This window comes from Haemaphysalis longicornis, unplaced genomic scaffold (genome assembly GCF_048455015.1).
Source record: "Haemaphysalis longicornis isolate Haplotype H1 unplaced genomic scaffold, Haemaphysalis longicornis Haplotype H1 scaffold_4, whole genome shotgun sequence".
Classification (NCBI taxonomy): Eukaryota; Metazoa; Arthropoda; class Arachnida; order Ixodida; family Ixodidae; genus Haemaphysalis; species Haemaphysalis longicornis.
In genome coordinates, this window is record NW_027526361.1 from 38753784 (window position 1) to 38780729 (window position 26946).

General features: G+C 47.3%; 1 protein-coding gene across 1 annotated transcript; it reads left to right on the plus strand.

The window, feature by feature from the left end:
* Window positions 1-1008: 1008 nt before the first annotated feature.
* LOC144179717 (signal peptide peptidase-like 2B) lies at window positions 1009-26321 on the plus strand. Its single transcript, XM_077708159.1, has 12 exons — window positions 1009-1050; window positions 5441-5527; window positions 10379-10524; window positions 12675-12970; window positions 15462-15558; window positions 17739-17934; window positions 18280-18354; window positions 19229-19252; window positions 20018-20171; window positions 22421-22498; window positions 23917-24071; window positions 26112-26321. The coding sequence occupies exons 1-12, from the start codon at window positions 1009-1011 to the stop codon at window positions 26319-26321; spliced, it is 1560 nt and encodes a 519-aa protein (XP_077564285.1).
* The last annotated feature ends 625 nt before the right edge of the window (window positions 26322-26946 follow it).

The window sequence follows — 26946 nt, forward strand, 5'->3', positions numbered from 1 at the left end:
TTTTTCGGGGGAACGCCATTTCTCCACGGGAGAATCAAATTGCGGCTGTTGCCCGCTCTGAGAACGCCCGGTCATTGCTTAGCTAAACGTGCCTGTAGGGCAACATCCAGCTGAAGTGACTTAGGAATGCTAATCGCATTAACACCGCTGTTTATCCCCGTTAGTTCAAAACACAACGCACCTCAACCGCCTCAACTGAGTTATTTAAAAGGTTGGCCACCTTTCGGAGCGCTTGCGAGGCCTCCGCTACTTTAGTGGCGGTAAAACTCGCTAGCTGCCGCCACTCACTAGCACTGGTATTGCTGTTTTGTTTTGGGTTGTCTAGATGACGCTACTAAGCAAGCGAACGTTGTTTTGGCGCCGGATTCTGAATGGGAAAATATCAAGCGTGTACAATACAGAACCAATACAGTCCTACCACAGAAAAAATGACACAACCAGGCACAGTTTCTACATGGGCGCGAGGTACAAGATGTATATTTTGCCCGGCATCAAACGAAACACTTCCATCCTCGAGATATATAACAGAAACGATTGCAGAACGGTAAAAGTATTAAACGGAAAATAAAATTATGATACAATCAAAGACATGATTTATCAGTGAAACTGGCAATGTTGTGAGCGCTAAGGTTGAATGGAGTTAGCGGTATATTGTAGAGGTTTTATGCCACTACTATGCAGGGGTAAGGGGTTATCGAGTGCGATCGGGGACACTACTGTATTTTACAGCATCGCATTGAGACAAATCAAGCTCTTGTTGACTGTTTTCATTCGAAAGGCCGCTCATGTTCATGGACACAGGAACCGAAAGGACAGGAGGGAGGAGCCACCTCTCCCTAAGTAATTTTACGTGCGGGCTCACCCCCCCCCCCCTCCCCCCTCGTAATCCGTGCCCCATTGACATTTTTGCGCAACAGACCATCTCCGCGTTCCTATAAATTTCACTGCTCCACGGCTTGATAGTAGCCAATTTTACGTTGATAACACTAGCAAGACACGGAAGCACCCATGGCTTGCCGGACCGACACGCTGACGCTGGTCTGCTTGGCGGTAACTTGAAGAACGCGGGATCCGTTTCTCAATCTCCGTGGGCAGTCTCAGCTTATCTTGTGTGGGGTTACTAGAGATATTGTAGTGAATCGACGCTGCGGCGTCCTATCTAATTGCCGGGTGGGGCCTTTCTTCCCGCAGGACAAAGCACTAGAGGAAACGCGGGGCTCCAAGTCAGCAAATGACATTTACTCGCCACAGTGTGGTGGTTGAAGCAAACACTCGTCATCAGAAGGTAAACAAGATGAAGAGTGCTACCGTAAAGGCCGAAAGAGGACCGGCGACCTTTGACAGTCTGACCAGCATTTGGTGCGTGCGATTGAACCGATAGGGGTGGCGGTGCGGACAATGTTACCCCCGGAAGCGGCGGTGGAAGACAGACAAACAGGCCTGCAATGGATGAACAATTAGCTCTCGAAAGTGGCAAGTAAGGCGGTGCGCGAAAGTAAAAACCCCATGAATGACTTTAGGTAAGCGGATCCGCCGGCATGTGTGGTTTGGTGGCAAGATGTGAGTGCGCGCGCACGCACGCGCGTGATGGCACGTGAGCACCATCACGTGGAATTTTTCATATCTCGCGGGGTTTCTTTATCGGTCAGAATGAATTAGCACGCGATTAGTTCGTCGCTGAAAATACCGCAGTTAGATTCCTCTCGTGGGTACCTGTCTCATTGACACTTCAATGATTACGGCAGTACTTCTCGAGTTAGATAATTAATTATAATCAGTTAATGAAATCGCATGAACGAAAAAATCCCTGGACGCTACTTCACTGTACTGGAAACATTATGCGCTAAGTTTCGTTGGAGTAACGCTATCGCGATTTTTTAAAATCTTGGTGCATGATAGCTGGGACACCCGTATATGATATATGTGATCCCTCTCTCTCTTTCTTCTCCCTTTCCTGCATGTCTTCTTTCCCGGTCCTCTACACTCCCGCACCAGCATTTGTTCCGGTGTCCATTCTTAGGTGAGGCAAACTACGCCCACTGGTGGACTTTCCGATATATTATTAGTAACAGTAAATTAATTAATTAATTATTTTAATTAATTAACTAATTAATTAATTAATCTATTCATTTATTCAAGCTGGCGAGAACCTAACATAAAAAGATTGCACGCGGGATAAAAAGCAACGTGTTTCAAGTAAAACGTACAAGAATAACAAACTGAAAAAAGATTAAACAAGATTAGTTAAAAGTACAGCTCACACCAAACCCTAGTATATGAAAAATGAGGGAAAGAAGAAGAGAAAGAAGAAGGAACCAGTCCGAAGCATCGCGCTCAGCGCTATTTTTAGTGCAATTTTTTTCGAGCGGACCAACTAACTAAGCGACCGCCTGCTACGCCTGCGCATTTTATACGGTGCCACAAGCCCGTATTCCCTCCGCCATGAACTGAAGCCAGCGGCGGCAGTTCCGACTTGTCTCCCGCCTAGACTGCCTAGACCCTGCCAATACTGCACTGCGAGATCGCGAGGTGCAAACGTCCATTCAGACCTCCCCCCTATACGGCCGCTAAGTCATATAAGACTCTCCCTTGTATTCACAACGTGAAACATGCTATGATGACATCTCAGGGAACACCGACCCTTCGTGGCCTAGACTCTCCGAGCCTTGTTGCTGTTCTGGCTATCATCTTTGTGCGTTCAGTCGTGAGTCCCGCAAAAGGCTAAAGCCTTTTTTGTTCTCTTTCTCAGAGTGAAACTTTAATTCTACAGCTCCCTGCCAATGTGTTGTCAGCTGAAGTCGAGCTGTTTGACGCACTCTCAGTGCATTCGGCGCACATACATGTTCGCCTATTCATTTGCTGAACGATAAAACGCGAGTCAGCATAGGGTCCAAGGACAACTGCTGCGGTGACATCACGCTGATAGCGACGTTAAATTTGAAATTGAGTTATAGGAGTCGCTTCCAACATGTTCCCAACAACATTCACTCTAACTTTTCAGGGCGCAGATGAAATAGCGGTACTGAACATCACCTCACCGCGTGGCCATTCTGTCAAAGTTTGCATGGCTTACTTCCCGGAGTTCAAAGAGTTGCCACAGGGAGAAGACGCCGCGGTATGCAACTTTCATTTAGTATTCATTTTCGAAAACATGCCATAACAGAAGTAGTCACCGGTGTCTACTTTAAGGAGCTTCTGCTAACTACAGTTTGGCGTTATCACAGCCGTCTCTTCCTTCCCATAAACGTTTAGTTTCCAGAATTCAGTAACAGAACACAATTAGTTCTAAAAAAGCTCACAGTAGATAGAGTCTTGCTGCTTTTCTGGCACTTCGCGCTTATTGATGCTGCACAGCCACTGCTTGAAACCACTTTCAAATACTAATTAGGGCGACCAAATTATTATATGCTGGAGACCTTACCATGCCCGCAGTTTTTTATGGCCATATAGTGTAGACATGTATATGCAACGTTACCAGCTGGACGTATATGTTCACCAAAAAACCAAAGGAGCGTTATGGATATCCACGTGGAGATGGGGAGGCAGACGGTGATTTCTGTTCAGCGTCTAGGAATGGGGAGGGCGCTTTTTAGAGGTGACACATTAAATAAGAGTGAGGGGGTGCAGTGAGAGAGATGACGCCATAGCCGCACATGCTGCCCTCCTCCTCACCCTTCGAAACACGCTCCTCTCCGTTCTCTTTCTTCCGACGCTGCTGCGCTCGGGACGCCATCCCGGCGAATCCCAGGTAACGGCTGGCAGAGTCTCTGCATGGTTTCCCTCTTTGTAGAGCCACGTGTGTGAATTCAAGTGACGCCGCATGGGTAATCGTTGCGGGTGTCGTTTACAGATTCGCAGTCCAACCACCTTCACGGCGTAAATTGGAGTCATTTTTTTACATCTCGTGATGTTTGCTTACACCTCGTTCTATCCTCATACCGACGATTCCTCTACGCAGTGCATTCACTCAACAATATTCTCACTGAAATTTTAACTGCCATACTTTTGAAACTAACCGTGAAGGAATACTTTATGCAGAGTTATTCTACGGTCACTTTTACTTGACAAAGGTTAATTTAGACGTAAATAGGATGGTGGTATTTGCAGGATTCGGTTTCACCGCGTTCTATTTTATTTTGCTTGATGATTCACAATCCAAAGAAAGAAACTGTGTTCCTTTCCAGCTGATGCTTTATTTGATAAGTTTTGCGGGCCAAAGCACCTGCGATAAACCTCAAGGAATTGACCTCAAGAATAAGATCGTCATGGTCCGAGATACCAGCAACTGCACCCTCGAAAAAGTGATGCAAGCTTTCAAAGATGCCGGAGCCTACGCTATCATGATCGCCTTGACCACTAACAAACTCGTACGTATATGAAAACAATTACAGATACTCCCTACAATGCAATAAATGCCCGTGAAACAGGTTTCGTAACCCCTATAACGCTGATCGAACATGGTGGACAAGTGCATTCAGTCGTTACATTATGTGAACCGAAAACATGTAAGCAGGCTCTCTACGCACAGAACGACACATAACTCTAAAAAGGTTGCTACGCCTTATTACTTTCTGTTATTATCTTGCCTCAGCATAAAAAATAACGCCGCTACAAGAAAAATCTACTTGGTTCAGTGATATAATCTGCTGCGATGCATGCCAACATAAATTAATGTAGTAATTTATTTTGACCCTAATGCCTTGTCCCTCATGCCTTATTTTCATGCAATGCCCATTCAGAGTAAAAAAATCCTTATTTTTTCAAAGGGGCCATTAACACAAATACAACTTTGCTTAATTTGAAAGTACTAGCCTTAGGCAACTCACTCAGCTCCATTCTAGCCACGAAAGACGTGTTTTAGCCGAAAAAACGCACACAATATTAAAGAAGCTTTCAAATTTCGCGCTTCAGTAACGTATTGTGGGCATTCGTTATTCGCCATATATTGGGCATATATTGGGCATGTTGTGTATTGACTGCGCGTTAGCATTCAACCCGTTTGATTATATGATCAAACGTAAGTAGGAGCCCTACTACGTTCGCCCAGTCATGTTTCTTGACGGTGTCTTAAGCCGGCGGCTGCCAATCACGCGAACAATAATCTGTGACGCCATAGAGGAATCACCATAAAGTTGATGGGGGGCGCCACTGATTCGTATGTTTTCCTTAATGTCTCCATTACGTGTTTCAGTTAAAACTGGTAAAATTGCTACCGGTAATATTTTTAATGAACAAAGCTTGTATATTGTCTTCAAGGCTCTTTTAACATTTGCTCGTTTCGAGACGAACTGTTGAAAGCCATTTCCCCAGCATTATGTAGCCTGTGCAAAAGTAAAAAGCTCTAATTTAAGGGCCAGTAGTAACGGTATGAAGGCTGTACAAAGAAGCTTTGTTACGACCGTTTTACTGCAATGACATCATTATCCCTCCCCATATTCAGTCAGAAATTGTCGTGGACGAGTCATCATCGCCGGTCAGGGACGTGGTGCTTATCTTTGCTGCAAGGAGCACCGTCAACTTCCTTGAGGTGGGTGCAGCTGTTCTCGAACAAAATTCGGCTGTTCGTTTCAGATACACAATGATTCGATTATTCGTACGGACGTATTTATGCCCATGACGACAAGGAAGCACTAAGGGAACCACTGCAGTCTGCGTCCTTCACAGCCACTGCTGAGTTGCTGCGCAACTGAATAGACAACGCTATTTCTTTTTTTCCGTGGCGTTAGATGGGCCGTGTCGGCGAACATTTTAACAGCGGAGCTGTTGTTACTGGCCTTAAGATCGGGGTTCGTGCGCGCCGAAAACCGAAATGGAATGGGAACGACGGTGACGTAATGCCGAGACTGCTGGACAATGAAAAGAACGACAGGCAGCCAATGTCGCAGCGAAGCTGGCAAACACGACCATTAAGGCGAGGCAAACCATGAAGTATGCTAACGCATTCCTGAGAGTCCTCCAATTAATATTTCAGTTTTTATTACCCTTCAGTCTTTACCTAAAAAAAGTACCTTTACCCTCAAAGCCCCGTTTTAAATGTATGTGCCTCCAAACATGTCTTCTGTTTGGACGCAAAAGGAGAGTACCGGTGACGGCGGGCGAGAACACACGATCAAGGGAAACAGCAAAAGTGGTAGCGATAGTATTTGGCGCTTTGTCGTCCGAACGTGGAGCGTCGTGACATTTCCGCGCCTGCCGAGCGCAAAAGGTTGTCAGGGGTACGCGTGCCTTCCAACCAAGTCCGCGGAAAAATAAACCGTGGGAAGCTCACAGTAACGCGTACGACTTGAAGGTAGCGAAGCTGTACGCAACCTTCATGACCATCACGAAGGTTTAGGTCCACGATTGCAGCCGATTTGCTCGTCCTTCACTGCCGCATGACCTTTACTACATATTTGTTGCTATACGTGTTAGCTTCGTTTATTTTTGGAAGTGATAATCACTGGCAATCACCTTGGTGGGACCGCGCAGGGGCGGATCCAGGTTTTTTGAGGGAGGTCAGCTTCTATACGGGAGGATGATGATGATGGCGGTGATGAGGAGGAGGATCAGGAAAGTAGCCTTTTTATTCACCGAAATTTTGGCAAACCAAAAATAAAAGAATAGAAAAAAATGATGAACTAGACTTTTTCTACGACCTGAGGGGTTATCATCTTGGGTGTATAAATTCGAAAATCAAGGGGAGGGTCAGGACATCCGGACCCACCGTCCGGATGCGCCAATGGTGGGGCGAATACGCTATGACGTGTCTTTCTCGTTGCGAACAAGTGTTGCCACGATTACGGCTAATGCTAGTGTTTCTCGTTCCCAATAAGTGTTGCCACGATTACGGTGAACGCTAGAGTTTTTTTGCCAATCTTGGCCCGTCACCCTAAGTGGTTATGCTTGGCTTGACAAACGTGCGCCGGGGACGCTGGGCGGTAGCGGCGAGGCACGCACATACGAGGGCTGGGCATTTTTTTGGTTTGACTGCCAGGCGATCGCCGAAATCGTCGCCAATTTCCATAAGTGGGTATGCTTGGCTTGACAAACGTGCGCAGAGGACGCAGGGTGATCGTGCGAGGCACGCACATACGAGCGCCCGCCTTTTAGATGCGACGCTCAGAGCATCTCTTGTCGGCGGCCCTGTCCTTCCTGCGTGCGTCCGTTACTGTCCGCGTGCGTCCGTTACTGTCCGCGTGCGTCCGTTGTTGTCCGCGTGCGTCCGTTGTTGTCCGCAGCCACTATCCCCCTCTCTTCTCCGATAGCGAACACACTCTCGCGAGGGGCATCGGATTGGATTCGATTGGCTTGGCTTGGCTTGGCTTGGATTAAATTGGATTTGGATTGAATTGGATGAAAGTGGATTGTGTTGGATTGTGTTGCGTCATAGCCGCGCACTCGCTCTCTCCGCGGTCTCCTCTCCTTCGGGCGCGCTGCGCATATAAACGGTGTGCCGCTCTCCGGCGGCCTTTCGGTCGACGGTTGCTCTCCGCTTGCTTTTGAATACCCCTCAGCGTCGCATCACACCAGGGTTCCCGCGAAGGGAGGTGGGCGTAATTTTTTTTGTTTTGTTTTTTAAAGTGCCGGGTGGTCACCGCGAGGCTGCCTTGGGTAATACCAATTTCTTGGTACTTTTAACTGCGGACAAAAAAAAAGTCGGTTTTCTAAACAGCTTCGCTGTTTAAAAAATTGGGGCAGCTCCGCACTAGTGGCGCGAAGACTTGGCAAACAGGGAAGCTGACGCTTCCACCGAGCTTATTCTTGGTTCGGCTAAGCTTATGCATGGTTATGCTTGGTGACTCGGTCAAGTTGTGTGGTTGTGCGTCAAGACTAGGTCACGTTTTCTGCGTGGTGACGTCGTTGGACCCCCGAAGGGCAATGAACACTCGGTCATTAAACTGTACAATGTACGGGACCTCGTGACTCCAGATCTTCTGCAACTCGCCGACGTTTCGCCGCCGCTTCACCGGTGCGATATTCGGGATTGGACCGAAATCATCGCATCTGTTCTTAAGTAGTGGCGTGGCGGATTTCGCGCCGCGTTTCCTCTTTTTCGGGAGTGACGCACTTCTTCTTTCGCCCCATCTCCCCCTTCGAGTCCCGGCTGTTGCTTCTCCCCTTTATTTTATCTCCAACCTCAGGTGGTCAAAATACCACTTGCCATTTGGCCAATTCGTTTATTTTACGGGTGTGTATAAACCGGTTGTACTTCGTGTGACACCGCTCGAGACATTTGATTTACATTCTTATCTCTCATTAACTGAATGTCGCATCTCACATGGACCTCCAAACATGCCGCCTAAAGTTCTCCATGACTGGCAGGCCCGTATCGTTTTGGCCGCAGGCTTTCAGATCTTTCCCAAAGTGGACAGGGTTAGCACGCGCTAAAAGCAGCGGCAACCGGCTTCGTGAACTCGGCGTCTGTAGCGCGAGCCATTCTGTGCTTCCCACTTGAGGCGTGAGAGAGAGAGAGAGAGAGAGAGAGAGAGAGAGAGAGAGAGAGAGAGAGAGAGAGAGAGAGAGAGAGAGAGAGAGAGAGAGAGAGAGAGAGAGAGAACACGTTTTTCCTGACCAGGCTAAGTTAGTTCGGACGGTGGAGCCGCGGAGGCGCAGCTCTATAGGCCCGAGCCCTGTCGACCAGGGCGCACTGGGACTGGGCGTCCGAGCGCGCGAGGGCAGACAGCCAGGAGTCGTGGGGGAGGGGGGAGGAAGCAGGGCAGGGCAGTGCCAGATGGCGTGGGGGGGTGTCTTCGTAGTCCTCGCAGTGTGGACAAGCGGGGGTGGGAATATGTGGGTGAGGATGGATCGAGTGGGGAGGGAATGGGTTTGGATCTGTCTCCAGAGGGATGATTCAACCGGAGATAACGAGGGGTGAGGGGGTGGAAGGGTGGTGCGTGAAAGCCTATGATGGAGGGTGATTTCGCGGAAGGTGAGCAGTGGCTCTAGGTGAGGAGGGGGATGTGAAGCGAGGAGGGGGCTCTGCTGAGGGGTCCGGTGTATCAAAGCTCGGGCCGCCTCGTGCGCCTTCTCCACGCCGCCAAAGCCCACATGGCCAGGAGTCCACAAATGGGAGATGGTGCTGTCAGGAGGGGGGTGGGAGCAGATAATTTTGTGGGCGAGGGGCGAAATGATGCCTCTGCAGAAATTTCTAACGGCCGTTTGTGAATCCGTTAATATGAGGCTAGGGGTGGGGTGAGGGTGGTGGCCAGGGTAATTGCAGCTTCCTCCGCCACGTGGGGATGGGCAGCGCGGGTGGTGGCTGAGGTGGAGGGGGTTGGGGTGTGGTTCACTGCTGCTATAACGTATGTATGGCGCGGTTGCTGTTCTGCAGCATCAACGTATACCGTGTCCGAGGAGGGAGGGAAGTGTTGGGCATGGTATCGTGCTCGCGCCAGGCGACGGTTTGTGTGGTAGGTGGGGTGCATGTTGCGGGGGATAGGGAGGGGATATAGAACCTCTCGATATTCTGGAGGGATGAGGAGGGGTGGGGAGTGGTGGATGGGCGGGTTAATTTTGAGGGAGAATAGGACGGTTCTGCCGGTTTGGGTTTGCGCAAGGCGGGATAGTTGGGCCTGTCGGTGTGCTTATATAAGTTCGGATGGTGTATTAAAGGTTCCCGTGTGGAGGAGAGCGTCGGAAGCAGCGCTGGGGGGTAGCTGTAGCGTATGGCGATATAGTGCGCGTTGGGTGGCCTCTGTTCGTGTTATTTCGGTGCGGGTGATGGCGATATATGGTAGGGTATACGTGATGCATGGGGTGAAAAGGCGTGAGCGCACATGAACTGGCGAGAAGAAGAGCACGCGAGAGATCACGCCATTAACGCTGGGCAGGGTGTTCTCGAAGGTTGAGCGGTGCCCGCGCGCGATGGCATCATCGCTCGTCGAACTTTTTGTGCGCACGTTCGCCGGCCAACGCCAGCTTAAACATCATCGCTGTTAAAAGTCGTTAGACCATAGCATTTTCTCGTATCTCATCATCACTTTGTTGACGACAGTTGCCAAGGCCAGGAGAAATGGCTTCAAAAACGAGCATATATACTGGGCGCAGGGCTGATAGCAAAACGTGATATGCTGGCGCTGAAGGTACAGCGTTGGCCCGGACCCCAACTGTGACAGTGTATGATCGGGCTAGAAAAGAAGTAACATTTGTGGTGCTTCCCACTCGTTGGCGGAGATTAAGTAAAACCAGAACGTAAACGTATTATTCATAACCAAGAACTAGCGTGCGCAGCCGGTAAGGGGAAACGCGGTAAGCTCGTGGGCATATCTAAACAACTTCACAGGCTTGCCACTCTGTGACAGAGTAAACCATTTATCCAAAAGAAGCGTTTACCGTGTAAGTATTTATTGTTCTGCTGACGTAGCTAGACCAGCAACTGAAGTGCGTGTTCCTCTTGCAGAAAGTGATGGCGCTAATGCAGCCGCTGCCTACGAAAGTCTTCACCAAACGCCCGCAAATTGACCCTGGACTTGGCGTCGTCTGGCTTATGGCCGTGTTCACCGTCGGCGTCGGGGCTTACTGGTCGGGGAACGTCCGCCTTGAGATGTAAATTCACCTTTTCTATCCCCTGTCAAAATTCAAACTACGCTGATCGGATCGGATCGTTCGGATCGAACGGCACAAAATGCTACGCATTCGCGCTTTCTTTCGTGGAATGTGCATGATTAGCGTTTGGACTTATGATGGTTCCCGCAAGTAGAACGTGCTTTCCAGCTGGCGGATAGTTTTTTAAGATCCAGCTTAGCATACATAGAAAAAGCTTCCCGCTTTTGCTAACTAGAGTTAATTTAAGCCGCGCCAATTAAGTACTCCACCTTATCTATCTATATATATATATATATATAGTGTATGTTTTTCTACGCCAAAAATATATTAATTACTAATTAATTGTTCTCGCTCGGCCAAAGAGTTTCATACGTACGGTAAACGTTACACAACGACAGCTGCTTTTGAGATTACCGTTAGGCGAGAAGTGTTTGCGTAAACATTGTCAGCCAGGATAAAACCGACAAAACAACATACCACTTGGAACAACTGGGAATTGAACGGTGATCTCCAGTCCGACACGCTAACCTCTCAAACACGCGAAAATTCAAATAAGCGCATGCCAGATGAGGTTTGTGGGCTGCTTGTACAGGACTTCTCTGTGTTTATACGCGTTGCAAAGGGTCTACATCCATGTCAATTGTTTATGTGTAAAATGTTGCCCATGCCATAGGTCTCTAATTCAAAGTGGCAAGGGAACGAGCGTAAGCCACAAAGAGAAAACATTATGTTGAGACTTGATATTCATAGTGGAAGCCTCGATTATAAATCAATGTGTTGCCCGAGCTGTGTTCGCCCGGGTTACCCGGAGAAGGAGGAGGAAAAACTATTGACTGCGGTCACTCCGTACCAGTGAGGGGTGTCCTCATTCCAGGATACCCTGGCTGTAGCTGGCCTTCCGTGCCCTATTTACCAGCCGAAGCTGGGAGCAGTGCTCGGATCTGATCAGCCTCGCCGCCCACCGTGAAGGGGGTAGGGTTGGGATTGGGAGGGAGGTCTGGGGTGTTCGGGTATGCCCTCACTATGTGGTATAGTGTTCCTGGTGTGGGGCAGAAGAAGCACTGAGGGGAGTATTGGGACGACAGCCGATCACCAATGTCTCTCACAGCTCAGGGAAGGAGGGTGGGGGAGAATATTGGGCAGGGAGTGGAGGTATGGCTGAGTTGTGCTCGCATTCCGCGAGTTTATGTTGGAGGGTACCTACTCGTTGGCATAGCTTGCTTTAAGGAGTGCACTCCAACTGAGAAAAAAATAATTCACTTGGGGGCTGGGTGCATGACCATGTTCGGACGTCTAACCTTGCTGATTACCTCAAGTCGTGTCATTTGGTATGTCAGCCTTACCGTCATTGCTATACCGCCTACGCCGGTCGGTGACCTAGGCTGCCCGGACGATAGCGCCAGTACGTAGATCGTCGTGATACCAAGAGCTTCATTAATGTGTAGCCTTCTTTGCCGAGTACCCCCGCAGCGAGGACCGTGTAACGCCCTGCATTTCCATAAAAATGAAGATATCGTTGAAGTCCAAACTGTAATCGTTATATTAGTATACATGGAGATAATTGGTCGAACATAATTCTGAAAAACTAAAAAATAAAAAATAAAAAAAATCCAGAAAATGGCAAACCGTGTCCCTGCATGTCCACAAAAATGCAGATCTCGCAGAGGTTCCACCTGGAAACATTATAGTAGTAGCGTAAATGGAGATAATTGGTCGGACAGGATTCAGAAAAACCAAAATATTTGGCTGTAAAAAACTCACACTCAAGACAAGCGTCATAAGAATGCTACGCATTACTAGATAATTTTCTGAATTTCCGCCGATTTCTTTTTTTCTTTTTTTTTAATGCATGGCCATTTTTAGTGGTGGATAGCGTACAGGCAACCCACGGGATGCACTGACGTCCCGATGAAAAAGCTTCCAATGTTGCGATGTCAGGCTGCGACATGCGTATATTGCGTTTTAATGCACGCGCATTTTCCGTGTTTATGAATCAATTGATCAAATATCTTTAGGCTCCGTTCTTATTCGGATCCCGTCCTTACGCATGAGGAGCGGGATGAGATATCTAACATGATGCCAACTATAAAAATTTCGGGCCTACAACATTACCCCAGAGTAACATACTGGCCTGTGTGCCTCACTTCCAGGTACGTGGACGACCTTGAAGCGCGGCTGCAGGAGCGCCTCCGTGAGAATCCAGTGCGCCCTGGAATGACGTCACAGCCTGGAATGACGTCACAGCCTGGAATGACGTCACAGCCTGGAATGACGTCACAGCCTGAGCCACCCAAGACTCTGACACGCAAGACCGGGAAGCTCGAAGGATTAAGCCTAATTCTGCAACACGGCATCTCGCTGAACATAACGCCAGCCTGGGTCTTCTTCTTCGTCTTCTTTATCATCGTCGGGCTGTTAATTATGTACATCTTCATGAAGTATCTGGGTAAGCATTGACTTGCCTCATGCCTAAATGGATATTAGCAGTGGAAGTTTGGAGCGGGCTGTAGGGGCGGAGCTAAACTTGAAGGAGTTGGGCTTCCCGCGTGTGTCGGTTGTCGGTGCGGTATCATAATTTTTATATTTTCTGCCGAGGCTAACTTTCATCAATCCATAGTTTTCGAGGACGTGAATGGGTCACCGCTAAATAATTTAAGTCCGTTATTCTAGGGAGTATTTAGCAAAAACATTTTTCTGTGAGTGCCTTAGAATTGAAGCAGTGTCACTGATGTCAAAGAGCTGAAATCGAACCACTTGGGTATCAGCTCTAAAAAAATCGCCTATCTACGGCTTCGCCGCAACGCTCCCGAACGACAAATCAGCTTGGCCAAATGTGCTAATTGAGTAATGACGGGACCCAGCTGGTGATTTGAGCAAGAATACCTGCGGGAACGCACGCCTTGCGCTGTTGTCCCTGTTAAAATTGTGTATTTTTTACTTTATCCCATGCTGGGCTTTGTCATTCGCCTAAACCGCGAATTAGGTTACGCTGATTTGTCGTTCAGGAGCGTTGTAATGAATTCCCCGTGAGGCAATTTTTAGAGTGTAGAAATATTTTAAAAAACGCTCAAGACAGCTGTGAAGGCTATAGGTGGAGCCGCAGTGTCCCAAGTGTTTTATATAAATCCTAAACTGGCAGTGATGTTCGTGCTGTGTCATCTCTTGACGAGCTTTCCCAAAACCCTTGGACAGAAGAGCTGGGCGTTCTAGATATGGTAAATGTTAATGACGTTGTTCGTGTCTTATGTAAAGTCTATTTGGTCACCGACATTCCAACCTGGGTATGCAGGAGCACTTTGCATACGGCATGTAGTGTGTTAACATAACACTGAGCCTGGGTAGTTACACCGCTTATGAGAAAAAAATCAGCAAAATTTTTGGCAAGACGGCGCGAAGTGTCTCAATCGTGGCCGACGTAGCTCCAAGGACGGTTCTGGAACGCAAAGCGCAAGCGGTGAAGACACCACGTTCCAGATGTTCATGCAGACAGCTGGAAGCGTGCTTCATGCAGTGAAAATTGCCTAGAAACCCTTTGAAAACGTATCGAAGAAGCGCTGGAATGATCTAAATGCTATTTCGCATTTCCATGCTTCGTCATTTTGGATTCGTGAGGATTGGGATGTGAAGAAAACGTGGCAAGGGCACTTCAAAGGAACGCAAGGCGGCAATGTCAAAATGGCTCTGCTGTTGGTACGGCGGAGGCGGATGCTTAAAGGAGCCATGAAGACAAAACACAAGTTTGGCTCATTCAAAAGACTACCTCGTTAGAATCATACTGACACCACTTTTATCGTAACCTTCGCTCAAATAAGCTATATAAACAGGAAAAAGGGAATGGCCATGCGACCCACTCGCTCATTTCCCGCAACAGAACCTACGATGTCATACTAGCCAGCTCTGCGATTGGCGGAGGCCGGCAAAAGCAAACGCAAATTAGGCAGAGCTTATAAGCTTGCCGAACGAGCTATTTGTGCTTAAATTTAGGGCACATTCTTTTTAAAGCAGTAAGAATGGTTGGAAAAATAGTGGATTTTACGAAAGCACACGTAAACGTAAAAGAACCGATGCGTACTGCCGTTGGAACTGCGCGCACTATGCTTGGTTTAGATGCACAGGACTGCGGCGCTTTGGGGTAGTCTGAGACGACACTGGCCGATTGACGCAAGGAACGGTGTCTTACGTGAACCTATTTGTCGAGCGAGCACTATGTTTCACGAAACGATTATTTTCTCCCTGAACAAAAACAAGGCAGGTTTTATTACGGTGAAAAACAAACCAAAGGCAGAAAACGGCTTGCCACGGTATGGTGGCGCCATCTAGGTTCACTAACGGTAAACAAGGCTTCCCAATCGGCTACAGAACGGTCGGTTCCGGTGATGCCATTGCAGACCACGAAAATGCTAGATTTAGCGGGAAAATCAAAATTTTAACTTAAATTGATTAGTTTTGCAGTGAATAAAACATCGTTTGCATCAGGGCAAGCGCTGGGGACACTATAAAACACGAAATCTTTCGAATAAAACAAACTTCTTGTATTTTGTCTTCATGGCTCCTTTAAATACGTGTGCGTTCCGACAGCATGTTAGGTCAAGCCAAAAGTGACGCCATTACCTGAAGTGCTGAACTTCTGGTGACGTCAACACAAACATTGTCGCAAATGCGAGCAAATGACCGCACCAGCCTAGCACGACATCCCATAAAATTCCGATATTTTCCTGACCTTCACTCAGCTTCAATCTCAAGAGTTGGGTGGAGGTCGGGGTAGGCAAGCTCACCTGAGCACGCGGTTAATGCAATGAGCCCACCTGACTTCTGAGTTATTATTTAGTAGCCTTTGCCTATATTTTTTTTAACCTAAGAGACATAAGAGCTGTTTTTTGTATACCTCTACTCAGCCCCGTTACTTTGGAATCTCTTTGTAACGCACTTGATCGCAGTGTACGCAGCGCACGGGTTGTTCGCTGGGGCCGCATCCGTCGGCGTATTCGCTACCCTGGAGCCACTGGTCTACAAGATACCCCTAGGAACTACGAGGTGGGGCGTTTGATTTTGCCACTGACGGAATGCAAACCAAAACGCTGCAGGCCTCGCTAAAATATCTGGGAGCCCACCCATCCTACAGGCTTTCTCTATATTGTTACTGCAAAGATATCGTCAGAAATATCGCCATACAGTCTTGTCGTCATAGATATCGTCATAGATATGGTCATACAATCCTGTTACAACCCTTATATATCACCAATGCTTCTGGCAGTATGAATAAAGGCGTTGTCAAAATCCTTATTTGCGGAACTATTGTATGCTCTCAATCGATCAGTAAGTTCAAGGGTAATTACGCTTTGGATAGGCATCCTCTTTTTCCTGGCCTTCGACGTCGCACAATTAGGCGACGCAAACTGCAAATAATATCCTCCGCCAATTCTTGCCCTGCAAGTTTTGAGTCTCGCGGCCCAGACGCCCCGATATATACAGGTTTGAGCACACCCTGTATGTCAGTTCAGAGTATTGTGGGGCCTCACATTATGAGGAAGGTCATTGAGAACTCTCAAATTTTTATCTTCTGCTGCACTAAACAGTATACACGTGCAACCTCCTCCTGTTTCGACAACTTGTTGCGCAGCGAGGGGTAACCGCGAAGACAAGCCCTTTAAGACTGAGCGATTCGCCTAAATTTTCAGTGAATTTTATCCATCCGGAGGTCCCCTTGGTACGGAGGCAATAATGGGAACATCACCAGGCTTTTGAAACTATATACTGACAAGCGTGATTAAATGATAGGCTGTTTGTGGATGGTGCTTCGCTATTAATACCCTTTTAAGGCAGTAGTTCCTCAACCCCTGTATCCTAAGCTAGTTTCGTATATAAGCGTGATTTAATGTAGGTTGTGTTTGGTGATTCTCTATTAAAGCCTTTTTTCAAGCAGTATTTCCTCAACCCTATTGCCTGTCCAGTTTTCGTAATACAGTTCTCTCGGTACAAGCTGCAGTTATTTTTAACAGCGGAGCTGTCTAAGCTTGAGTTCCAGCCGTGCCGGGTGTCGCTCTAAAATCGGCGCAGAAAAGTGGAGAGGAGGAACACGCTAGGCCAAGAAGCGTGAGTGAAAGTGGCGAGGAGGCAAGGAGCCGACGAGCAGGCGTGGGGAGTGTGCCTCGGGGCGCATACGTTCGGGTGGGGAGGCACGTGTCGAGAATTGACTGCGCCTAGTGATGACGTGAGCTCGGGCGTTGAGAGAGAGGGGGAGAGAGAGAGAGAGAGAGAGAGAGAGAGAGAGAGAGAGAGAGAGAGAGAGAGAGAGAGAGAGAGAGAGAGAGAGAGAGAGAGACTAAACATGTTTATTGTTTCTTATTAAATAGTCCTTAGGGTGGCCTCCTCATTCCAGGAGTCCATTGACACGGGCCGCGTCTTCTGCCCTCTCCACCAACTTGCGCTGGATGTCGAGGGAAGAGCTGGCCAAGGCGCTCTCCCAAAGCTCATAGGTGTGGAAGGGATTGGGCGGGTCAAGTGGGCTTTGTGTACAGCCGCCGACCAGACGGCTCGTGCCATGCGGCAACAGTGTCCGATCTACCGATTAGATGGGCGCTGTTAGTGAAGACGGCCAGCTCCCCTGTTTCCTCAGTTTCCGCGTCTCAATTGCGAAGGTGGACAAATTTTTTCGAGTGCATCCATAACTGCTGATTATAAAAGTGTGTCTGCTCGCTTTGCACGCAGATGACACTCGCACTGTATTCGTCCTTTACATTGATTCCTCTGATGACCCGTTCTTACGAATTACAAATTCAATATCGACGACTGCGCCAGCGGCTAAGTAGCAGGTTGAAAAGAAATAATCAGGTTATAGTTCTCATTTTGAATTCGCTTCAGGATGTTTCTGAAGAAGGTTCTACTTAAAACAGTTAGGAACCTATAGTCAAGATTATTTTATATAAGGTTGATTACTCGATTATATTTTTGACGCATCGACCCTGCTCCGATTATAGGCATTGTATGGTTCGCATATGTGCCTCTACGAGAAAAATTGATTCATTATACGGGTCCCTTCGTAAAGGATTATTGTCTGCACCCAAATGGCACCCCGCCGGCTCCAGACCAAGTTGCGCAACCTATGTTAAAGGCTTTGCACTCCTTGGCTGTATCGAACTACGGGAAAAATCCACAACCCGTAACACTGTTCTTCAGTTAATATTACCAATGCATCCTCGACGGGTGTGATGCAGGCTTCCCAGCAACCTCGTTTTCTGCTTCTACGGCTCGCTGGAAATTCGGCAGGCCGTTGTGGTAGCAGCCGCGGTGATCCTGCCACTGGTCTTCGTTTACGACAGGCACAGCTCCTTCTCCTGGGTATTGCAGGATGCTCTGGGCATGTGCTTCAGCATTTTCATCCTACGCGTGCTGCGGTTGCCCAGCCTCAAGGTAGGTCACATCCACTCTAGGCGACCTGTCAGGAGCGGTATATCTAGCAGATGTCAGAGGAAAGTGAGCACTAAAAAGTTGCACGCCCTACAATGTCAACAGCGTATTACAAAAATATGTGAGCCTCCAGTGTGCAGGCTTTCAACATTACGGTGACTTTTCTAGTTGCCACATACAAAGTGCATTTAAACCTCCATAAGCCCTGGCATTTTAAAAAATACTCCTAAATCGGCCACGCTGTGCCAACCACCCATGACACAAAAGCCCATGTTGACCTGTGTTGTTTTATAAAACTTCAGCACCCTGTGCAATAAAACAAAATCCCCTTTCTATTTTTTTTTTCAGATCTGCGTTTTGCTCCTCACCGCTCTCTTCTTCTACGACATATTTTTTGTCTTCCTCACGCCACATGTAATTCCGGTAAGTTCACGCACAATTTCACCGATGGTGCACCTTGACAGACCTGAAAAGCTTTGAATGCGAATGTGATAAATGGCCCATTGAGCGCAAAAGCCGGCATTGGTGTCGGAAGCAGGCAACGCCTGCTAGACCAGATAGTTTTATAGCGCAAGCTACACTACGGTTCCTTGGGCAGTCTTCGCGGGTGACCAGTTTTGCCCTTCAACGCTAAAGGTCAAACCACACCCCCCTTCCGGAAGCGCTCGGTGCAGAGCAGCGGCCCTACAACGGGGAAAGATAGGCGAGGAAAGAAACGAGACGTGTGCGGGACTGATCAACGCAACCTATTGACCCTCTGTAGGTGGTGTTGGAACGGTGCGCGGGACGTGGCGGAGAAAGGCGAGGAAGCCGCCTACGCAGCGATAAACGCGTGCCACGAAGGAAGGCCACGAGGCCACGTGCGGCGCAGAAGCATGTGCGATAGAAGAAGACGAGCATATTGGCCCCTCGTACAGCGGCGAGCCTTACACAACGCCGTGAGGCGAAAAAGAGGAAAAACACTACTGTTGCGTACAGCTTCTCTACCTTCAAGTCTTACGCATTTGTGTTAGATTCCTTCATTTTTTAAACGTTGCATATAGCGCGAGTTATTACACAGCACGGCAGCGGCGATATGTGGCCCTCCACGCCAGGGGGCTGCACGTGGGGAAAGGCAGTGGTGGATGGAGGGAGCAAATAAACGTCGAAATCCACAGTCGCCGTAGGCTCTGTCATTAGACAGCGGAAGAAACGGTCAGAAGAGCAACAGGTTTAGAGACGGGACGAACCCATTGGAGTAAAGCGTTTATCTAACCAGTCACGGTGATGCCTCTTTCTTTTCTTTTTGTGCTTTCAGGCAGTGACATCTGACAACGACACTGTAGGCTTGGCAAATATTACATTGGTAAGCAGCCTCGCATAAACAAAGTTGTTTCACTCCGAATTTATTGTGTTACACTTCCCTAGTCCTCCCATGTGCTCCGTCAAAAATTTCCGTTTGTTGTATTTTTATGACCCATCAACCCTCACCAAGTTCTAAGAAGAAAGCGATTTCAGATTTTCTTGTAGGAATCGTTTCAACACATCACGTGGGCTCATCCAGCTGTTTTTTTTTTGTTTTTGTCTATTCAGGACACTTTTAAAGGCTCCAGAAATTCGGGTGGCCTCGGCCATTGATCACAAAGCCTTAAGGCATCGTAGCTGGTGTAACTTAATATTAAGTGGATCAATCACATCTTCCTTCTGCCAATATTAGTATAAAGAAACCTTAGGACTGAGAACACTGAAATTTGGCCTCTACTAAGCGTATAATCACGGGAGTTCGCTCTATAATCCCGTGTTCTCCCCCATGCAAGCCTGCCCTCGTATCTTACCAAAGTTCATTGGATGTTGATCCCATAAGAATCAAAGTTTGAGATTCTTTACAGCAGATCGAACGCTTGTGTCTTGGTATATATGAAACGGTATATCTATTTGTAAATTTGTGTTCTAACAGTTACGCCAACTGAGCGATTGGACTAATGAGGTTTGCATTGCAGCACACCTTTTTATTTTACCTCTGACCCATTCAGACCAGTTCGAAACTCCCGCGGTGTCGATTACCCCTCCTGTTCATACCAGGTACCTCTGTTTTTACATTGGCTAGATGGGGGACAGCATCATGGAGGAAGTGGCGACGGGAGGTGGCTCCAGGGAGAGCATACCGATGGTGCTCAGAGTGCCACACTTTGGTAACACGGAGCTATCAGCCTGCCTCAGCGATTACTCCCTGCTTGGCTTCGGCGACGTCCTTTTGCCCGGTGAGAGAAAGGGAAATAAGTGAGGAGTAACCTGCAGTTAATACATCAGTCAGTAGGACGGTCGCTCAACAGATAACTGTGATTACAGCTTGAAGGGACACTGAAGGAAAAACCCAAATTCACTTAAATAGATACATTGTCAACCGCAGAAAACGAATATACCAGTCTCTGGGTCAGTGCCTTGAGAATAATCGCGTAAATAATAAAACAATGAAGCGATCAGCCGCCAACGGCGACTCAGTGGATGTGCCAAGAGTCACGTGAGGAACAAGATAATGAGAACCGCGCACACAAGCTCTCAAAGAAACGCATAAAATTTTTATTTGCACGTTCACATTCCTAAGTCATAAAGAATTATAAATGTACAGCTATATTTCAAGCAACGCCGACATTCGCAAGCTGCCAAGCCGTGGCGCCGGTGGCAGTTGCGATGGTTATTGCAGGTACGGCGAAGTCACATGTCTGTTATCTCCTTGTTTACATGACGGTGGCAAGTAACGCGTCGGCCTTCTACGGTCCAGCTCCTCTGTAGACAGTAAAATTTGCGCCTGAATGAGCGTTTTTTTGCTCAAGTAGCGCTGTCTGCCCGACGTTTTGCACTCAGGCCGTCTGCGGCCGAAGCTGTGTGTGTGTTGCGGTCGCATTCGCTTCGCGATGAAATTCGACGGCGCGCTCCTGCGGTTGGAACTGTGCTTACCATGTTGTAATTATCACTAGCGGCTATCCAACCCCGCACCGGGTATGTAGAGTGTGCGCGAGTTTCAAAACCTTCGCGAGTGAAGTGACTTGTTCGCCCCCGTCAATCGCAGAAAGGGAGTGCTACCCTTAGAACGAACAGGAGGCAATCGATCGCCTGATAATTTCGCACTTCGGCCTCAAAGCGCATGCCGTGACGATGTGTTTGTTCGCAACCATTTCTCGATTGTCTCCAAGTAGAATAAAATGTGTGCGTCAAACCGGGTCTTTTGATTCAGGGTGTTGTGTGCTGCTATGCTTCCACTACGGTGCGTACAAATGTAAAACGATATTTGTATCGCGTTATGCACGTTTTTCATTCCATACTGGCCCCAAGGTGTTTGTTAGTAGTGGTTTGGGTGCTCGTAAAAGCTGTAGGCACACTTCTGGCAGATGGGCTAATAGGCAACTCGCTTCGAAAAACATCCAACAGATGGCGCAATAAGCGTTACCTAATTGCGACGGAAAAAATTTAGCGTTGCACGCTGTTACAACTAACAGATGGCGAAACGTTGTTAAGACGAGTGCGGCGAAGCGATTAAAACCCGACTATCCATTACAAGAGTTCAAATCAAATGAGCGCCCCTGTCGTCGCAACCCGTTGCGGTTGCGCATAGTTTCGCTGTTCGCTAGACGTTTTGTGGGTAAAGTAAAATGTCGCGGGGCACATTCACATTGTTTAACCACCATCTCACGTCCCGTACGGATCAAAGGTTGATGCACATAGAGTGGCAGGTAACGGAAGTGTGGTTGTTGTATGCGTCGAGTGCGCGACCAGTGTCTCTTACGGCTGTGATGGTTCGCTCGGTAGGTTTTAGTTTTCCTGCTAAACCACACCGCTGTTTCACTCGCTTCCGGCTACCATTGAGGTTACGTGAAACGTCATGAAATGGGGCGCGAGGAATGAAATGCGTTTCTCAAGTGTTAATTTCCCAGCAATTAAAGCATCTTTCGCCGCCGAATAAACGCTGATAGGGGGGCCATGACAAAATACAACCTGGCTCAAATTAAAAGAACTAGCCTTTGGTAACTCGCTCAGCTCGATCTCTGCTGCGGAGGACGTTTATTAACCGAAAAAATAGGCACGAAATATTGAAAAATGTTTAAATTTCGCGCTATTATAGGAAGAAGTGACGTCAGATGAGTACCCCTAAAAGCGTAGTTACTGGTGTTAACTGCGAGTTTGCATTTAAGTGATACGATCAAACAGGACTAGAGGTACTACTAAAATCGGTAACACTAAGCAGCACAAAAAATATTCAGTTTTTTTTTTCCTCTGTGCGATGCCAGAACACGTAGTGGTTGGCGTCAAAAAACTACACCCCCCCCCCCCTTTCCCGAATTTTGTAGCCAGACAACTTGATAAGTTTGTGATGCTTTCTACGCCGAATTGGTGTGATCCTTGCAAGTGCACCAGCGGGTGAAATTTGGAACATTGTGTGCAGGAGCATGTTAGTTGGTGGCTATTCGTTGGGCAGGTGTAGTTCTATCGACCTTTCTCTCGGCTTGCGCAGGCTTCATGCTCGCCTTTCTGCGTGGCTTCGACCTGATTTCCGTGGGCGGCCACATGTACTTCCCTGTGGCCTTGATATGTAAGTGCTGCCGCGATAGACAGCCGATTTTTGTAGACCCATGTCCTCTAGCTCATATGAAAGCCAGCATTTTATCAAGGCAGATAACTACAATTAATTTCTAAATAGATTTGTGCAAGTACTTTTATTTTGGCACTAAATTATCTCAAGCCTGAAAGGTGGCATTGAAACGGGGGATTACCGCATTACCGCAACACTTGTCTATCTGCAGCTTTTGCACTTTCACCCTTATCCTTCCTCGCCCGAGCGAAAAAAATACTGAGGCGTTCTGAAGTCGTTCTGAAGTCTTAGGCCATCTCCTTTGTCTTCAGCATGTTTGTAAAGACGTTTCAGCAGTTTCAGATGTAACTAGTTAAAGTTGAAGTCGCTGTTATAGACACGCGTTTTACCGACTACAGTTTAACCTTGTTAGAACGAACACTGATACAACGAATTATCTATAGCAAACTAAATACGAACTTTGGTTGGTCACGCTTCATTTATATGACACTTATTCTTTTATAATGACAGTGAAACTGGAAAGCTGCGCGCACTATCGGATATAACGAATAAATATTTGAACGGTAGGCTGAGAAGTTACTTGGAAAAACTCCCGGTGTCCCAAACTGCAGAAGTAGAAAAGGCGGCTTGTTCGCAGACACTGCGGAAAACTTCATCCTACTCAGTGCTGTCAATAGCCACCACACAAAGATCACATCCTTCCTCGGAAAAATAGGAACGCAGGCCTGTTTTGTCAAATGAACTTTGTTCCGTTGTAATTTCCTGTTTCATGTTCTGGTTCATCGAGACTAAAATGCCACAAGGAGAAAGATCAGGGTTACCTTGTTTATAGTAGATTAGAAGATTGAAACAATGCGTTTTAGTATCAAGGTTTTTTGCGGGAGCCATATTACCTATTGGTTCGAACCGATTTTTAGCTCTGCTGTTACAACGAATATCGGATATAACGAAATAAATTGCTGTCCCCATACTATACTTCCTTACAACGAGGTTCGACTGTATACCGGTTTAAGTATGCTGCTGCGCGGTTCACTGTCATGACTGCCAGCATTCCTTCTGGCAGCATACTTAAGGCTGCTAGATCTAAAAATTCCAGTTTCATACGTCCTGAGGCCTTATGAGGGAAACGGTCGCGGTTCATGGTGTTTTCACTGATGCCCTTTCATTTGGGATACAGACCATATACTCCACGAAAATCGGTCTCCTCTCCCTTTGCTGTCTTTTGTGGGGCCAACCTTAGTTGTAATTGGAGACAGCGCATTGCACGTCCTAAATAATGCGCTGCGATGTTCTGCTGGTTATTATTTGATTGTTTCCAACTCAGCAGTCAAAATCTGTGCTGTCATTTTCTATTATCTTCCGCTCCGCGTCGTATCGTCGTTGTGCGCACCTTTCAGCCAGGCTTTGCCCCGTCGCAGTCTACGGCCTTGGCTTGATGGTGACGTTTGTGGCCCTCCATCTGATGCGAACGAGCCAGCCAGCCCTGCTGTACCTGGTTCCTTTCACGGTGCTGCCTACGCTGGCCCTCGCGTACTTACGGGACGAACTGGCCGCCATGTGGAACGGGAAACTGGTAAGGCGCGCGGGGACATTCTTGCTTTATTAACGATTCTCTCTGCTAGGTAAAAAGGACGTTACCAAAAAAAGGTTAAGTATAATGATACATCATGACAGGCATTACATGATGCAAGCATCTCCAAACTGTTCGCGTTGAGGGTATGGTAGCGGGGGAGCAAATTGGGGTCCTTTTTATTTTGAAAAGACGGTCGAAGTTGTAACCACATCATAGAAACATGCTGTAGCCAAAATACAGTCGAGGCGAACTAAATAATTGTAGGATATAAACGCGATGGCGCTATTTAAGTACAGGTGCAGTGTGCTAGAAAATGGCGGTGTGTCGTTCTGGGGAAAAACCAATAAAGAGCGCTGGTCGCTTTTGCGATGAAAAAATTGCTTGGAGCGCAGGCGTTCTCCAGAAAACTCCTGTTACAGCTAGCGCCACCTAAAAGTTTTTACACCAAACTCAAAAATTATTTAAAGTATTTTGTAAAACATTACGACGTAATATGGCAAAATAGGACTATTTAAGCCAATAAATGAGGTTGAATTCAACACATAAAATTTGTGAAGCCATCTGGTAAGCAACAACCACCAGGAGCGCTGTTTAAAACAGGAGCTCCTTAGCAGAAATTTTCATCGCAAAACAGACCTCCCCCTCCCCCGCGCTTCCTCGCCCAGCCCCGAACGACACACCTCTGCCTTCTAGTACACCATAGTACGGGTATCTGGTAAGAAAAAGCAAGCTAGATATCACCTTTGAACTCGACGCAAGAGAATGTTGTTTTTGTATGCCCATATTAAAGCAACTTGGCCTGTTTTGTAACACGATACCAGCAGAGACTGCCGTCAGTGGCATCTCTGACGTCATTCTGTGCTGGTATTGTGCCAAGCTTCCTCTGCAGCAAGTTTTTCCGCCGCGAAAAAAACGGGTTTCAATATAAAAAAGTTGTAAAATTAAGAAAAGCTCCTTGGGCTTTCATATGTTGATATACGACGGCTTATATTGGCCCTGAAAATAAATGTATTTTTAGCAACGCACTTTTGTTTAGAGGCGAAGCCCATTATAAGGAAATTGGTGTAAGCTTGGACTTTGTAACCTGGATTCTCCACATTTTGGGTTGCACAGTGAAGTATGGCCATATACGGGGTATGGCAGAAAGCGGTCCTAACTTTTGTTTTACCAAAGTATCCCGAAACAAATTATATGACAATTAGCAGCTAAGACGACTCTACCATTGCGCCGAGTTTTATTTACCTGCTAAAGTTTACAGTGAAGTTGCAAAGGTTACAGAATTGCGGTATGCTGCCAAATACATGGTCATCTATGAAGGGAGTGTGGTTAGAAAAAACGTATCTAAATGTTGTTTTGCCGTAACTATGCGGAAACAATTTATATGACAAATAGCCGCTAAGACGACCCTAACATTACGCGCCACAGCTTCGCTGGTCATCTTCTTTCCCAGAGTGGAAGGGCATCATTTTTTGTTTCTTAGAGTTATAACAGTACCGCAAATATAACGGCTGGCACAGTCAATGTAGCCTTTGGTTTTTTATCTCGCCTCCGAACCTTTTTGGCCTAAGGTTTCACCAAATATTCTGCCATTGGACATTGAGAAATGATATTATTCGTGAATTTCAGTTAGTTTCGCATCGCAACACTAAAACTCCCTAAATTTGAGGAGACAAGCCATGTAACAAAAATATTTTGCTGAGTCATCTCCCCGCGACGTTCAAGGCGTCCTCGATTTTTATTTCTGGCTTCACAGAACTTTTCCAGGACTGGACGTAATTTTTTGCCCATAGAATTCCTAATCTGAGAACAGTTCCATCTGCAGACTGCACGAACCACTAGTACTAGGCTGGCCAAATGGGGATATCTTCAAAGAACCTGCCCACGAGACCATTTATCCTTTCCCCAACTGCCCTATTTCTTGACGTCTCCACTGAGAGGAGGCTAATTTACTGCGCTGCAAAACGTTTCTATCTGGCGTTATATACATTTTATAATAGATAGATGTGCTTACCCGCTCTGGGTACGCTGGTGACTTCGCAGCCCGACGAGGCAGGACTTCCGGTGGTGGTGGTTACGCCCAGCGACTCCAAAAGCGTTACCTCGTCCCCGCCGTCACCGCTAACGAACCAGCCAACAGCGTCCCAGCCACCAGTGGTTCAAAGGGTGGGAGCACCACCGATGGGATACCGACCGTCTGGCATACACACGCCGCCCGGACAACCGGCCGGTTTCTTGCCACGGGCGGCCTGATGTGCGGGTATCGGGCCGGACCAGTTCTATCGATCCGGGCACTGTAGTCTGCCAATACTTTTGAGTGCCGCTTTTCTGCCCATAAGGGCAATTTTAATACTCGCAGGAGTCGAACTCGCACTTCGAGGGATACATTTATGCTGCTGCGAGGTTAAATGCATGCAATATTGTTGAAAAATATTTTGAAGAAAAATAGAGGCCACACTTTTACTGTCTAAGCTTATCGCACGGTACGTTCCTTGCAAGAGGGAGCATATATTTTGTTGCATTTAGCATTTCTTGACGTTCACAACCTTGCAATCAAACAAGAATAGTTATGGATTTTACGGTTCAGAAGTAAATAACTGTATTTTAACTATTGCTTGATATATTCATAATGTAGAATTACAGCAAGGCAATATACACCCCACCCACAAATAATTACAGCTTGTCTTGTTACTGAATAACTCACATTGTCTCATTTTAAATGTTTTTAAATATTTATCAATCATTTTAAAGACGATAGTCTTTCTTGGGCTACTTAAACGCAGAAATTTTGCCCTGTCTGTTTGTCTGTCTGTGACTCGATTTAGCCACCCGGCCAAAGTGAAACTGAATGTGCGCAATAGTCTTATATACCCACAGC